Here is a 16,284-nt window from a genome sequence, read left to right as displayed (position 1 = left end):
CTACTACAACAACAAAGCAAACTGCAACCAGTACCAGTCAAGAACTATCAAACATTGCAACCAGTCCTGTTACCCTAGAGCCTCTAACTGAAGGCACAAGCAGTGCAACATCAACACCAGATGCCACAACAACCTCTGAGACAGCAACAGAAGATGTTTCAACTGGTACACCAACAAAAAGCCTCACTGACTCTGAAATGTCAACATTTGGTATCACAACCAAATCGGTGTCAGCAACAATTAACACTGGAAGCAACTCATGGATGACTGATAACACTGCAACCAGTGCTGGAACATCAACAGGTAATTCTGTGGCTACAGTTGGAACAGACACCGTGAGTGTCAAGTCTACTCCTCTCACAACAAAAGCAACAGTTTCAAGCAGTACTGGAACTTCAACGCAAGATGCTGGAACTGTCACAATGTCAGAAACAACTGTTGGAATGAGTTCCTTGACATCAAAACCTAAACCTGAAACAAGTGCTGGGACATCAACAGGAGATCCTTTGACCAGTGATGTGACAACAGTAGACTCAGAAAAGCATGTTCTCACAGTAATAACAAATTTAGCAAGCACTGCAAGTACATCATCACCAGGTGGTCCAACTGACTCTTTGACAACATCTCCAGATGCTGAAACTACCACTAGCACAAGAATGCCTTTTCCTACAACTAGTTCTGGAACAATGATGCCAGTAGTTACGACCACTAGTGGGATGTCAACAACTACTGCAGCCACAGGAAGTGAGACTCAGACCGCTCTTAAAATCACTGCTACTACAACAACAAAGCAATCTGCAACCAGTACCAGTCAAGAACTATCAAACATTGCAACCAGTCCTGTTACCCTAGAGCCTCTAACTGAAGGCACAAGCAGTGCAACATCAACAACAGATGCCACAACAACCTCTGAGACAGCAACAGAAGATGTTTCAACTGGTACACCAACAAAAAGCCTCACTGACTCTGAAATGTCAACATTTGGTATCACAACCAAATCGGTGTCAACAACAATTAACACCGGAAGCAACTCATGGATGACTGATAACACTGCAACCAGTGCTGGAACATCAACAGGTAATTCTGTGGCTACAGTTGGAACAGACACCGTGAGTGTCAAGTCTACTCCTCTCACAACAAAAGCAACAGTTTCAAGCAGTACTGGGACTTCAACGCAAGATGCTGGAACTGTCACAATGTCAGAAACAACTGTTGAAACGAGTTCCTTGACATCAAAACCTAAACCTGAAACAAGTGCTGGGACATCAACAGGAGATCCTTTGACCAGTGATGTGACAACAGTAGACTCAGAAAAGCATGTTCTCACAGTAATAACAAATTTAGCAAGCACTGCAAGTACATCATCACCAGGTGGTCCAACTGACTCTTTGACAACATCTCCAGATGCTGAAACTACCACTAGCACAAGAATGCCTTTTCCCGCAACTAGTTCTGGAACAATGATGCCAGTAGTTACAACCACTAGTGGGATGTCAACAACTACTGCAGCCACAGGAAGTGAGACTCAGACCACTCTTAAAATCACTGCTACCACAACAACAAAGCAAACTTTAACCAGTACCAGTCCAGAACTATCAAACACTGCAACCAGTCCTGTTACACCAGAGCCTCTAACTCAAGGCACGAGCAGTGCAACATCAACACCAGATGCCACAACATCTGTGACAGCAACAGCAGATGTTTCAACTGGTACACCAACAAAAAGCCTCACTGACTCTGAAATGTCAACATTTGGTATCACAACCAAATCGGTGTCAGCAACAATTAACACTGGAAGCAACTCATGGATGACTGATAACACTGCAACCAGTGCTGGAACATCAACAGGTAATTCTGTGGCTACAGTTGGAACAGACACCGTGAGTGTCAAGTCTACTCCTCTCACAACAAAAGCAACAGTTTCAAGCAGTACTGGAACTTCAACGCAAGATGCTGGAACTGTCACAATGTCAGAAACAACTGCTGAAACGAGTTCCTTGACATCAAAACCTAAACCTGAAACAAGTGCTGGGACATCAACAGGAGATCCTTTGACCAGTGATGTGACAACAGTAGACTCAGAAAAGCATGTTCTCACAGTAATAACAAATTTAGCAAGCACTGCAAGTACATCATCACCAGGTGGTCCAACTGACTCTTTGACAACATCTCCAGATGCTGAAACTACCACTAGCACAAGAATGCCTTTTCCCGCAACTAGTTCTGGAACAATGATGCCAGTAGTTACGACCACTAGTGGGATGTCAACAACTACTTCAGCCACAGGAAGTGAGACTCAGACCGCTCTTAAAATCACTACTACTACAACAACAAAGCAAACTGCAACCAGTACCAGTCAAGAACTATCAAACATTGCAACCAGTCCTGTTACCCCAGAACCTCTAACTGAAGGCACAAGCAGTGCAACATCAACACCAGATGCCACAACAACCTCTGAGACAGCAACAGAAGATGTTTCAACTGGTACACCAACAAAAAGCCTCACTGACTCTGAAATGCCAACCCTCGGAACAAGAAACAGTTCTGGGTCAGCCTTATCATCTCCTGGTGCTACTACCGTGGTAAGAACTTGAACCTCAATAGAGAATATAATTTTATCTCTTTTATTTTTGTGTCTGGCTGTCGTGACATTCTAACATGCCAGACTTTTAATGATCTACTTGTGAGCTTTCTCTTCTCCAGGGCACATTTACATCTCAGTCTGACATTAAAGAAAATTGGCTTAATCTTCTTTGGAAAATTCAACATTTTCAACCTGTGTAGATTTCTTTTGCAGAGATGTGCAACATGCTCTGGGATTTCTCACCTCAGCCTTGCACATTTAATATCTTGCACTGTTTATTCTTTAACACTAAATTATACATAATGTACATCTACAAGAACAAAAACAAACTTTTAGTACATAAATTTCAAGAATTGTAAAATTTATGTTTAGGTTTTTAATCTTTTTTCTAAAAATGTATAGTCTCTGGCTGTACCATCCTTATGTTCACTAGACCAATTTGTTCACACCTCTTTTTTTTTCCTCCTAAAACTGAATTTTCTCACAGACCCAGTCTGCCAACTACACACAGAATATGACATTGGCATTTCTTGAAGCTGTGCTGGATAAAAATTTTTCCTCGTCGGCTGTTAGTGATGAGGAATTCCTGCTATGGCTTAGGCTGCAACTCAGACCTTTGCTGGTCAATCTCTCTCCAACTATGGTTATTTACCTATTCAGAATTGTGAAAAACAGGAGCTGCAACAGCAGCCAAGAGATGTAAGTATCTATTCAATAAATTTATAAATTTCAGTAGATATGAAAATATTACAAAATGGCTTCATCTTTTAGGCAATACATTGTATAATGTAACATTGATTATTGGTTTAGATTAGTAACTGATAAATTCCCTTCAGGATTTCAGTGCTTGAAACTATGCAGATGACACTCAGCGACGAAACCAAGGCAGAGATCTACAAAAATATGATCCTCTTCCTCCAAGGTAGAAAATAATGCTTACAACAAAAGAAAAGAAGCTTATTCTGACTTTGATATTTCTTGGTTGATTTAGTACATTTTTAACATCAATCTAAACATCTTAAAAACAGTAAAATTTCCCAGAACATTTAGTTGAAATGGAAAACTATGATTATCTGTAAAAACACAAAATCTTACCCAATATTTTTTGTCTAGTTTCTAGTGCTATCTTAATACACTTAAAATAAGAAAACTAATTTACAGTTAACTTTTCAGCAAGATATAGGAGCTGTTTTTAAGTCAATAACACCATAATATTGATGAAAATGTAATTGAGTGACATAATAATCTGCCAGACATGACATTTTTCCATAAATTAAAATGTCTTATTCCACTGGCCGATTATAAGGCCCAAGCAGCGAAGCGCTGCGAAAGCCTATTGTAGTCATAGTGTTTATTATGATTTTTCAAACCCCCTCTGCTATGACTTTACTTCATCGTACAGATATGAAAATTGGTACACTTGTAGAGTTCCACAAGACGCACAGAGGATTCAATTAATGTAATAGTGCAAATCAAACAAGAAGTCGGCCATTTTGAAAGTTTATAGCCTTCACATTTGACTCCTCCTAGGGATTTCGATCAGTCGGCTACTGTGAACGGTCTCTATCTGACCTCTTTGACCTAATCAACATAAAACTGTGTTCAGAGACAGAAGACATGGATTACAACCCTGACCAGTTTCAGGGGAGCAGGCGGGGGTGGCAGCGTGGCAAAGTGACATGTAACGCTGGTGCCATACATTTGGCTCTAAATTCCACAGTTTCAAGCTGAGCTGCATCAAACTCACCCAGATGGATCCTTATCTGCCCCCGACAGGAATCCACAACAGTCTGTGCTGGGCGAGCCCTAATTTCTCTACAGCGCCTCCTAGAATATTTTAAATGATCAGCCCCAAGTCATGCTTTATCCCAGAGTTATGAACCTTGGTACACATGTGTATCTTGTCAGAACGTACAAAAACAACTCTCTTAGAGTTGTAAGTTAGATTTGTTTTATTTTGAGTGTACTGACATATTTGTACTACAAAAAAGATCAAAAATATATTTTTGGTTTTTGCAATGTGGAGTATCTGCAGAATTCCCAAATCCATCTCGTGAAATAAAGACAGATCAATTAATATATCAATGCTCTCGGAGACACAGCTCCAGGAATTGGAGGTTTTTGGATAAAGTATTCAAAATGTTTAGATGTTCCTGTGAAATTTGTACTCTAAATTGTTTCTGATTGAAACTACCAAAAAATTTAAATAACAAAAAGGAAACATGCAGATTTTCTCAAGAACAATTATTCTTGTGTTTATTGTTATAAAGTGACAATTGTGTTTTGCAGCAGCATAGCAATATCTCATGCATAACAGGCAGGATATGATGCACAACCATCTCCCTAATCTTTAGCTCTACCCCCAGCTACTCAATCAGATTTCAGTCAGGACTCTGACTGGGTTGCTACTAAATCTTAAAATTATTTCTAGTTGGGAGAAACATGTTTGTAAAATTAAAGTAGAAGTGTAAATCTAAATCTGCTAGGGGTACCAATGATTTTCAATGTAGTTGAATGAAAACTTCCAAAAGCTGTTTCAGCAGTAATACTTCCATCCATCCATCCATCTATCCATTTTCTATTCACCCTTTGTCCCTAATGGAGTCGGGAGGGTTGCTGGTGCCTATCCCCAGCTAACGTTCCGGGCAAGAGGTGGGGTACACCCTGGACAGGTTGCCAGTCTATCGCAAGCAGTAATACTTTTGTAAATTAAAAAGTATCACTTTTTCAAGCTTAAATAACAAATGGAACATCTGTCCAGTTGTATAAGATTACCCATGTTGTTTATTATTGTGATGCTATGTGGTGCTACTGTCCTTTAGTCTCTAGTAGCTTGAGAGGGAAAAGAGCAAATGGTCTAACATTGGGATGCAAACCTGGGATAGCTGCTTTAGAAGAAACAACTGGGTGTGACTCGCTGAAGCTGATGAAAGTCATGAAAACTTGACAGCTTTAAGAATTTCAGCTTAATAAAAAAATGCAACAAAGTAACCACAACAGAAATAAAACTGATGTCTTATTTGTACCCAGAATAAGATGCTTTACTTTGTAAAACAGATCAAACCCTACTAAAGTGCTACAGTGGTGGAAGCTTTTACATCTTCCTGAAGAACAACTTCCTTAGCTTTGGCTTTCCTGATGTCCCATCATTCATCTCTCTTCTTCCACCAACACGCAAATCAGAGGTACAGCTAAATATCTGAATATGAACATTTATACACACAGATAAAAGGGAACAGATAGAAAGGAGATTTTTGGAGCAATTTTGTTTATACATTCTATATTAGGAATCCAAAAATGGACTCATTCACGTAATCTAGTTAAATTAACTTAAAAAGTGTTTTCTTCTGTTTTCAGCTCCTAAATACCATTAGCACCTCAGAACTGCGTCAGTTCCTCATTCAGCCTGGCGCAATCAGTAACAGTTCAGGCATCTGCATCATCTTCAGCAACTACAACAACACTCCTTCCTTCCTAGAAAACGTATGTCCCCGTCTCAAATTTAAATGTGTAGTAACATCTATGGGTGAATCTGCTTGTGTTCTCCTCACTGTTTAATATTTCTGTACAACACCTGCAGGAGGACGTCCCAGACGATGTGAGGAGGATCATCCTTCCCTGTGTTTGGCCTTTGGCTCTGAGCAGCAACAGAAGATCTGAGGTTGATCTGTGGTTTAACGTACGTTTGAGGAACTATTTGAAGTTCCTCACCAAGGATCTCATCAGCTACAACGAAGTGCAGAATGCCTCATGTCTCACCTTCCAAAAACTGTAGGTTTCTGTATTATAATATCATAAACATACCTAAAACCCTATCATGAACCCAACTTTGTTTTCTGTACAACAGGGTGTTTTTTATGGGGAAATTCTTCCCATACACCAGTTCTGAGTTTGGACAAGAAGATGTATACACAACCATCAGGAGTTTCCTGAGAGCCGGTATGATTTAAAAACGAAAGTTACTACCGTAACTACGGATCTATGAATTCCGGATGACCGCCAGAGTGCTTGGTCCCTCGGAATCTCTGCTTCTCGCGAGAAGATTGAGGGATTGAATGCCAGGTGCCACGTGACTATATAGAGTCACGTGGGTCCCCGGCAGGTCACAGGTGACTTTGTTGTCATTAGTACTCGACCTGCGCATGCGCAAGAATGATCATTCAGTCCTTGAAGCACCGCCTCTGGCGGTCAGTAGGGATGAAATAGAACAATCTTTATTATTCCTGAATTTTTCTAAATTCCTAAATTTTAGTTGGACAGTAAAGGATACTTCTATTCTATTATCTTTAACTCACAATCCTACATGGGATATAGAAAATCATTTTTCATAGTATAACAACAAACTTCTATGTAGGTATTTTCTCATATTTTGGGACAGACCAAGACAAAGGAGTGCATAGATCTAAAGTTGAGAAAAATTGACGCATGGTTTACATTTGTTTTTTAAATAAGGGTGAAATTTGTTTGTATTTGGCTTCCTATATGCTGACTCTCATAAATAAAGTCTAACACAAAAAAACTCCTCAGCCCCTTAACATAAAACGGAACACCCATGTTTCGTTTTTCCATTGCATTTCCCATGGGTGAGAATTAAGGGGTTTTAAGAAGTCTTCTACTTAGTAAGCCAAAACTGAGTACACCTAAGTATAATTTAAACTGAATATAAATCCAGCAGATCCTTAACAAATCTGAGGTGTTAGATCAAGGGAGCACTGTCCTTTTCAACTGAAGCCCTACAGTACCTGCACCAATCTTTCTTTGGACGTTGCCACATGGACTTACAATAATTTTGGGGCAATTTTGAGGTCTTTGAGGTCAACTCATTCGGGGTAAGAGATGGACGGAGAAGAGCACGATGACACAGATGGGAGGGGCTGTTGGACAAAAGATAGGAGAACAGCTCCATACCTTAACATAAAATAAGAGCGAAGGCAGATCCTGAAATAGTCTTTTTTTTTCCTGAAATGAGCTCACTCAGTGAAGGTTGTAGAGAGAGCTTCCCTTTGGTGTACTAGTAGAGGCCGTGTTAACTGACAAGTCTGTTGCAGAAGGGCAAAACCATCTGAGAGTTATTAGATGCAAAAGTCAGAAATCTGTTATCTTCTCCCTCCACCATTTTGCAGGCTTAAGTTGCAAAGTTGCCACAGAGGGCTAGTTTTTCTCTGTACATGTCAAACCACATATCCAAAAAACTGATTATCAGGTTTGTTTGTGAGCTACATCGGCGGATTTGTACCACCCAGTGAAACCTTGACTCCAATTTGGAAACCATTGGTTATAACAAAAATCCCAGTAAAATATATACATTTTTTCATAAGGGGTATGAAAAGTTTTAAAGCAAAATATGCAAATGATTCAGGCAGGCGGAAACATACATTGCAGTAATATGTCTCTCTTTGTCCACAGGCTCTGGAGCCAGATGCTACGATCCCAGGGATCCAGAGCTGAATTCTACCTCCTGGTTTGTCAACTACATTGGCAGCTTTGTTACATTTCTCACTTTGGATGATCTCACCAGTTTTATCTCCACCTCTCAGGTATTTGTCCTAACAGATATAAATATACAATATAAACCAAATCAAGCCTTGGTGTTTATTGGTTATGATTCCAATTGTTTGAGAGAATTTACAACATTTCTAATCAGAACAACCAAAGTCAATGTTTGCAGCACATTTAAAATCATTTTGATGAAAGTGTTAAAAATAGAATAACATAGTGGTAGAAATAAAATATTACATTCAGCACAATTAAAGCTGTAATAGTGTGTTCAGTTAGTACTAAAAGCCAGAGTTTAAAAGTACATTTTTAAGAGTTTGAAGCAGGAAAGGCAGGATGTTTCACAGATAAGGTGCCACTGAGCTACCATCAAGTTTCCACATGCTCCGCAGGGGGGCATAAGAGGGCTCAGATACAGGAAGCTTAAAGAAATGTTGCATGTTTGTTTGGGACTGGATGTGTTTGTGTGTACATTAGAATTCACCATTCAAAATGTTTATTTGTGCAAAGTCAATCATACAGAACATTTTAGTCCTGTTTTGTTCCTGTTTACATGTATTTCTTGTTGTTTCTACATTTAAAGCTGGAGATATTCCTGAAGGATTACTCTAACCTGGAACTCTTCAACAACACAGCCATCTCTAAATATGTAACAGGCTACTACATCACCCAGCTATACACATTCGATCCGAACTTCAGTCCATTCAAGTAAGTTTTTAATCCCTTAAGCAAAGAAATGTACGACACTGTTAATCAGATCATGTCTCCATGTCTGTATGTTCTGTAAGGATAACTACTTATCCTTACACTCGGTTGAATAAAACTCCACCTCTCATTCAGGCTTCCAGGCTCTTTATTATGTTCCTCTGACATCCCAAGCTCAGTATTTTCCTCTCTTGCTGAATCTGAGACAATGGTCATCTTGGAAAAACTGAAGACATTCTGTAATGGAACAGAAGATCCTGAGGTACCAGATCTAGAAGTTCATACACAGAAATATTGTTTGCTTCAACGACGCTTTTCCAGCTCAATTTAATTCAATTTGTACAGCAGTGATTCACAGCAAATATCTTAATGTCCTTCACTAGATAAAAATGTTTGTCTCACATGACATAATGAGTTTAAAACATTACAATAGCTACATAACAATGACTTTGTCATTTATTGTATTATAGATTGCTCTGCTGGAGACAGTGACTGATTCAAGGTTAAATTAAACTAATGCATCTTCAATATTATATTCAACAGATATCTGCATCTCTGACATCCAACATCAAGAATTTCACAGCGGAAACTTTTGGAGAACTTGGCAGCGCCTCTTCAGCACTGACCATAGGTCAGATCCTTACAGTGCCACCTTCAGTGCTGGTTTCCTCTTTGTCCACCCTGGGCTCTGTGAAAAACTGGGGCCAGGACCAGGCCACCACTGTCATCCAGTCCATCACCTCCTCAGGATTTCAGGTAAGTTTTGCTGTTTTCTTCAGCTTTCCTGAAACACTTCAGCTATTCATTGATTAGCTGCATAAATGTTAACCTGAATTTGTTATCAAAATCTATGATCCAATCTAAATGGTCATTAGTTTCTAGTTCCCAGAACATGATTTTAATGATTTTAATAGATAACAATGTAACTGACAGATCAACAGCGCAGCTTCTCTGGAGTCTCTAGGAACTCTTGTTGTTGGACTTCGCTCAGAGTCAATTCAAAAGATCTCAGCTTCCGAAATACTCAGCGCTTCCAAGAGTCCCAACATCGTTTCCAACATACTGGAAGCCTCAAAGGTCGTCCAGGAGACTTTTGTCAGAAAGGTACAAAATTAACTTGCCCTTAAATTCAGTAATATTGAATGAAGCAGACAAATAAAAATGACATCTACTGACCTACTTTGGATTGCGTCAGATCATTTCTGTGGACGCAAATCCAGTTAAATTGCTGGAGAATGTCCCTGATGTCCTAGCAAATGAGATCCCATCTTCACTGCTGGTATTTTCTGAGAGCACAGTCAACATCAGTATGATTAACAAAAAGATGTGGACTCCAGATCAGGTCAGTGATTTGTTCTGATTTTAAATGGATAAAACATTGATGCTGTGAGAGATATTTTAATAAACGTGCCAGAGATCACCTGCCATGTTTAACAGAATAATATTTCTCACATGTTAATAACATCTTAAATAACGACTCCTGTATTACTCTTTATAGTCAGCCATGTTTATTGGGATATTGGGTGAATCAGGCTTTGACATCGAACAGTAAGTAACCAAAACCCGCAGCTATTTGTCATGAGAATTTCCACCTTTCCATGCATTAAACTCTGTGCTCTTTTGTTTTCTCTCTGCAGGCTTTCGCCGTCTGTGCTGCAAGGCTTCAGCTGTTCATCGGTTCAGAAAATGTCTAAAGCCAAAATCAAGCAGATGATCCGTGCCTGTCGACCGAGGAAAGAAACAGCCAAGGTGGATCTGAAGGAACCTCAAGTAAGTTCTGCTGCCTCTATATCATGATTTATATTGAGTTTCTGTTTACAATTTGAGTGGTGAGATCTGAAATAAAGCATGAGCTGCAGGTATAAGAACCAGTTTTCCATCCTTGTTCTCACATTATGACCTCCAGCTGACCTGCATGTACAACCTGATCCGTGACGACCTCTCTCAGAACTTCACTGATTACCCTTCAGACATGCTTCTCTACTTGGAGTAAGTCTCTCATCACATCATAACTGTGCCTGTTGTTTTGAAAGCTAATTATTTCTGCAGTTATTTATAAAAACTATTTTTCCACCACTCCACTACAGTGTTCAAGATGTCCAGAAAGCAAACTGCAGGTCCTACTTTTCTGCCCTGGGTGCTACAGACTTCTCTGTGGCCTCCAGCATCTTGAACAAGGGCCCACAGAAGTTCAGGGAAGCTCGAGACTGCTTGGTGAGCTAATAAAACAGAGAATGAATATACAAAGAGCCTACCTCCAGCATGCATCAAAGCACATGTACTTCAAATTACTCTTCTACAGCAGAGAAATGAAACATATTCACTGGTGAGCTGTATTTTCATTGTTTCAGGGGATCAGTGGCATCAACCTGAGCAGAGACAATGTGGAGGTCCTGGGGAACATGGTCTGCACTCTGGATAGATCCGACATTGAGAACTCAGATCCTCTCATCCTGGAAAAACTCAAAGCCTGCAAAGACCTCTCTGCCAGCCAAGTGGCTGCTATGGAAACACTGCTGCTGTCTGGGAAAACACAATACGGGTACTAAAGAAATTAATCCAGTCATTTAATCTGCAGGAAAAAATCACTCAGCTTTTGTTGTCCTGCATTTTCATATAAATCGAGATAAATTGGGCTCTTTATTTGCATCTAACATCCAGGCTTACTTGCATGTTAGATTATCTGCTAAAACAATCAGATAGACTTAGATGGATTTCACAGCAACACACCAGCTACAATTAATCCCTTGCTTGTTGTCTGAATGATGACTTATGTATATTTAAATATTGTTTAGATGTGTCATATTTGCACAAATCTTTTTTCAGAGCTGTAAACAGTTGGGACCAACAGACGCTAGAGAGTCTGGGAACACTTCCTTTGTATTTAACAAGAAACATCTGGACACATTTCACAGCTGTAAGTCTGATAACATTAAGATGCGACATAAATTCACCTAACAACAACTCATTTGTCTTTGCATGAAAGAACTAACTGTCATTATTTCTACTTTATCAGGCAACACAGAAAAGATTCCTTAAGGGTTTCATGCCTGACCTAAGGAAACAAAACACACAGAAGATGAAGCTCAGGAATCTGTTTTCAGAGCTCACCCCTACAGTAGCAAAACGAGGAGCAGGTAAACACTTTTAAAAGCAGCTACCGAAGCCAAAACTGCAAGATTCCCTAAATGATTAAAGACTAAGTTACTTAAGTGAAATAAATTAGTTCCAAACCAATTCCAACTCATTTTCTCAAACTTTTAAAAGGATGCAGTGAGGGGAACATCACCCAGGTGACCATCAGCGACCCTTCCTTCCCCTTTGGCTACAATCAGCTGCAGTTTGAACTCTGCCTGGACGTTCCCATTCTGAAAGATAACCTCTACTCCATCTGCCAGAAAGTGGATGATGATGGTTATCAAAGAATCATTCTCAATAAACTCAACCAGGTGACATGGGAATATCTGTTACTTTTTATGTTTTTCACAGCTGCTTTTAATCCAACCTCCTTCTCTTACAGTACAAAAACTTTCCCAGAGTTTAGTGTAGTTGTTGGTTTCTCCTGAAGCTTTTAAATGTGCCAGATATGTACATATTCATGTGCATGTGTGAGTTTGCCTGCATGTGCATGCCAGATCCACCAGGTGGCGGAACCTGATAAAGAGGGTTACTAACTAAAAGCGGTTACTAACTAAAAGCGGTTGCTAACGACTGGACTGAGCTCAAACTGATTTGTACATTTTCTAAAATAAGTGCAAACTCTCACTCATCACAAATAAGTTTAAAAGCAGAATTTGATGTACTTCATTTTCAAAGATGATGATAATGCATGTAATGTCAGATTTTGGTGTTTGTTTAACACAATTTGTCTCAATCCATCTCTCCAGGCATTCCCATCTGGAGTTCCTGATCAGGAAGTACAGATGCTTGCTTCAGTCTCTCGCTCAGCAACACCTGATGACATCTCTAAGTGGAACATCACTGCACTGGATACCTTGGCAGCTCTGATGAAACCTGAAGATGGAGCATGGGAGATGGCACAGGTACAGCAGACCGTAAACATTACCAAAACTTTCATTTGACTGGAATTTGGTAACTTGAGTTTTTCTTCATGTTACATTTAGAGCAAAGCAATCATCACCAAGTACCTGAATACCTCTGGAAATTCACTGGGCAGCAGTGAACTGAACATTATTGACTCCAACCTCACTGGACACCAGCACATTACAGACCATTACAGCAGACAGTATCAGGTTGGTGTCAGCATGGATATAACATGGATATGTCCACTGTAGTCGATAAGGTAACACTGAATGTCTCTTGATCTGTTGTCAGAAATGCCAAGCATCTAAATGTGGCATCATGTTCAACTGAGCAGAAGAGAGTCCTCTTCGAGATCAGCAACTCCTCCTTCAGCGTCCATCGTGATAATCCCATTAACTTTTTTAACCTGGTTAAAGGCTATCTAGGTGAGCATGACTGGTAACTGCCTAACTGTACAACTAAGGACCTTTCACTAAGGTAACCTTCCTATTTCTGGTCGGTAGGGGGAGCACCTCAAGCAGATATTGCAACGTTATCAAGACAGAACATCAGCATGGATGTCCAGACTTTCAGGAGTCTGGATATCAACGTGATAACTGTAAGTTTGCTTGTGAAACAAACGATACCAGGAAACTGTCTGCGTGAGAAGGTTCTGTGGTCATTTTAGTGGCCAAAGCTACAAAACAAATCTCAACCTAGTTCATTTACTTACAGTAACGGTCTGGTCCTGAAAATTAAAGATCCTCAAAGAAATCTTCCTGTGTATGTTTTTTTCCGGGACAGAATCTGACTGTGGCCAACGTCCAAGGTCTGATGGGTGAAAACCTACGAGATCTCAAACTGTTTGAGAATGATACTGTGGTTCAGACCTGGGTGAACCTACAGCTACAGTCTGACCTGAACACACTGGGTTTGGGTCTAATCACCACTCGGGCAGACCCAACAGTACCAACCAGTACAAACAGCACTGAGCCACAGGGTAAAACTCTCACCTTTCTCTTTAAAAATGGTCCAATACGGGTGATGAATATAAATTTAGATAAACTACTGCCTAAAATGAAAAAATATTTCACCATCATGTGTTTTCTGTACTGAACAGTTTTCATTTGGAACTGTTGGAGCTTTGTGAGATAAAGGAAAAATTAGACATCTTATGGATTTTATGTGATTAAATAACAATTCTAATGAACCGTCTTGTTTCATTTAAGTGTCTGCAGTAACTTATTCATGGTGTGGTGTCAAAGGTCTTCTGTTGTAGTTTTACTCTTTACAGCCACTAGGGGGTGCCACTGTCTAACAAACTTAATTCTTTGATTTAGGAACCACAAACAGTTCAAGTACAACCCCAGCCAGTACATCAATATCATCCCAATGTGAGCATACTTTACTTACATTAAATCATTTCTAAATATTCAGCAGTAGAGTTTAAATCAGGAATGTTGTAAATGGACTGTGTTTGTTTGATTTACAGCTGCAACCACCAGTGGTGTCCTGGAGTTCACAAAATCACCAGCCTCTGTTCTCCTGACCGCTCTGCTCACAGCTGCTCTACAAATAATCCTGCGACCAGCCTAAGAGCCCCACTGCTTCAATAACTCAGGCAGTGCTTTCATACAGCCTACAGTTATTATCACTATTAGCTCTACTATTTACTCACATGTACAAAAAATACTTCATCTCACCTTTTTGATGTCTTTATTAGCATCATGAAACTAATCTATATCCAAAGAATTGTTTAAATCTCTACATAACTTGTTGATGGAAATTAGGGGAAAATTAAAAAGAACATTCATATTAAGTTCTAAATCACAATACAAATTAATTGCATTGGTTTTTATTCTTTCAGATGTAATTCTTTTCCTCCTGTACTTTATCCTGTACTTTAAACATTATCTAAATAAATAAATGCATATTAATATAAATGCTAAGAGTGTCTTTCTAATTGCAAACATCCTGCAAAATCTCAAGCATGTGACATGGTTTCATCTTGCATCAACTTCAACAATCAGATGATACGACAATTTTCATGTAAAGCACCCATCTTAGCTGTGAACTTCAGAACATCGCAGAGGAATATTTTTTTAAAACTGTTTCAGAAGTATGTCTGTCAGTTTTACGCGCCTCAAATCTGGAACAAATTTAAAAAAAACTGTAAAACACCCGGACACCCGGAGTTTATTTAAATCACAATTGAAACCTCACCAGATTAGAAACAACTGGAACATTGCTATGTTCCCCATCTTTTCCTTCTGTACTAGGTAAGAGCCTTCTAGATTTGCTTGTTTAGCAATAAAGACTAATAAATGTTAACTTTTTTCAATAACTCATCCTCAAATCCAACATATCCTCTAATCCAGTGTTTCCCAATTCCAGTCCTTGGGCCCCCCTGCCTGCATGTTTTAGGTGTTTCCCTTCTGCCACACACCTGGATTGAATCTTTGGGTGATTAACAGGCTCCTGCAGTACTTGGTGGCTGCAGAAGATGTCATGCAATCATTTGAATCAGCTGTTCTGGTATAGAGGCACATCTAAAACATGCAGGCAGGGGGGCCCTGAGGACTGGAATTGGGAAACACTGCTCTAATCCACATAACTTTCACTTAATTTCCCTGTAATATACATCAAGATCAACTCACACAGACTCGCACATTCCTTTAAAATTAAGCAAAACAGCCAAACCTTAAATTAAATGTGAACCCTTAGTTTACTGATCTAGCTCACCTTCATAAACTACACCTGGTAGCACATTTTGATATCCAACCTGGTAAATACACGCACAGTTTGCAACACCAGATTCATTCATTTGAAAATATTTATAAAATATGGAGGGAACACGTCGATGCACCAAAACCCTTCATCAGGATATCCTACCCGTTTCACATTGGTAGAGCTACGAAATTCCTTAATTAGAAAATTCCACCTTTGTACATGGTGATGCACTAAATTATTTAATCAGAATATCCTACCTTTTTTAGAAATACAAAGGTATAGCAGTTCATGTCTTAACCTTGTAATATTCTACCAATTTCTAAACATAAGTGTTTGTAAGAATGAAACCATTTCAAACAGGGGAAAGAAGTTTTTATTGAAATTAAATTAAACGCAAAAATTTACAAATACAGATCCATGCAAACTCTTTTCTGCACAGTAATACATTGTATGGCAGTTTTTATCAAATGTAATGGAGTCAAAATGTCTCCACCGAACTGCAGGGGGTCACTGTGCACCTGAAATGATAGGATATACTTTTTAATATGCTGATATTAATATACTAATATTAAACCATAGACATGCACAGTTTCAGTCACATGTAATATTGCCAACATCTATTTAGCAAGGTTAATTTAAAAAAAGCATTATTAAACTAAAATATTTTACAAAACAAGATATTTGTCCTGACTCACGGGGTCAGTGCCGAGCAATGACTCTCTTGTTTACAGTATACAATATGGTAA

The 16,284-nt window shown here is 39.2% G+C and overlaps 1 protein-coding gene across 1 annotated transcript; it reads left to right on the top strand.

Moving 5' to 3' along the window:
- The first annotated feature begins 808 nt into the window (after positions 1–808).
- LOC122846634 lies at positions 809–14,404 on the top strand. Its single transcript, XM_044143700.1, has 27 exons — positions 809–2,582; positions 3,072–3,283; positions 3,421–3,506; positions 5,642–5,769; positions 5,942–6,067; positions 6,165–6,355; positions 6,432–6,523; positions 7,991–8,121; positions 8,664–8,788; positions 8,921–9,047; positions 9,329–9,541; positions 9,719–9,889; positions 9,981–10,127; positions 10,284–10,333; positions 10,423–10,555; positions 10,692–10,774; positions 10,873–10,999; positions 11,137–11,327; positions 11,612–11,702; positions 11,802–11,922; positions 12,053–12,234; positions 12,673–12,828; positions 12,910–13,031; positions 13,121–13,254; positions 13,333–13,427; positions 13,613–13,808; positions 14,301–14,404. The coding sequence occupies exons 1-27, from the start codon at positions 972–974 to the stop codon at positions 14,402–14,404; spliced, it is 5,145 nt and encodes a 1,714-aa protein (XP_043999635.1). The 5' UTR covers positions 809–971.
- Positions 14,405–16,284: the final 1,880 nt, after the last annotated feature.

Source organism: Gambusia affinis, linkage group LG16 (assembly GCF_019740435.1).
Source record: "Gambusia affinis linkage group LG16, SWU_Gaff_1.0, whole genome shotgun sequence".
NCBI classification, from domain to species: domain Eukaryota; kingdom Metazoa; phylum Chordata; class Actinopteri; order Cyprinodontiformes; family Poeciliidae; genus Gambusia; species Gambusia affinis.
This window is presented reverse-complemented; position numbering and strand designations above follow the sequence as displayed.

Excerpts from the sequence above, each read along its gene's own strand:
- LOC122846634 (XM_044143700.1), top strand. The coding sequence starts at position 972 with ATGTCAACATTTGGTATCACAACCAAATCGGTGTCAACAACAATTAAC. Across the intron at positions 5,770-5,941 it reads CACCAACACGCAAATCAGAG|CTCCTAAATACCATTAGCAC; the intron begins GTACAGCTAAAT and ends TTCTGTTTTCAG. Across the intron at positions 6,356-6,431 it reads TGTCTCACCTTCCAAAAACT|GGTGTTTTTTATGGGGAAAT; the intron begins GTAGGTTTCTGT and ends TCTGTACAACAG.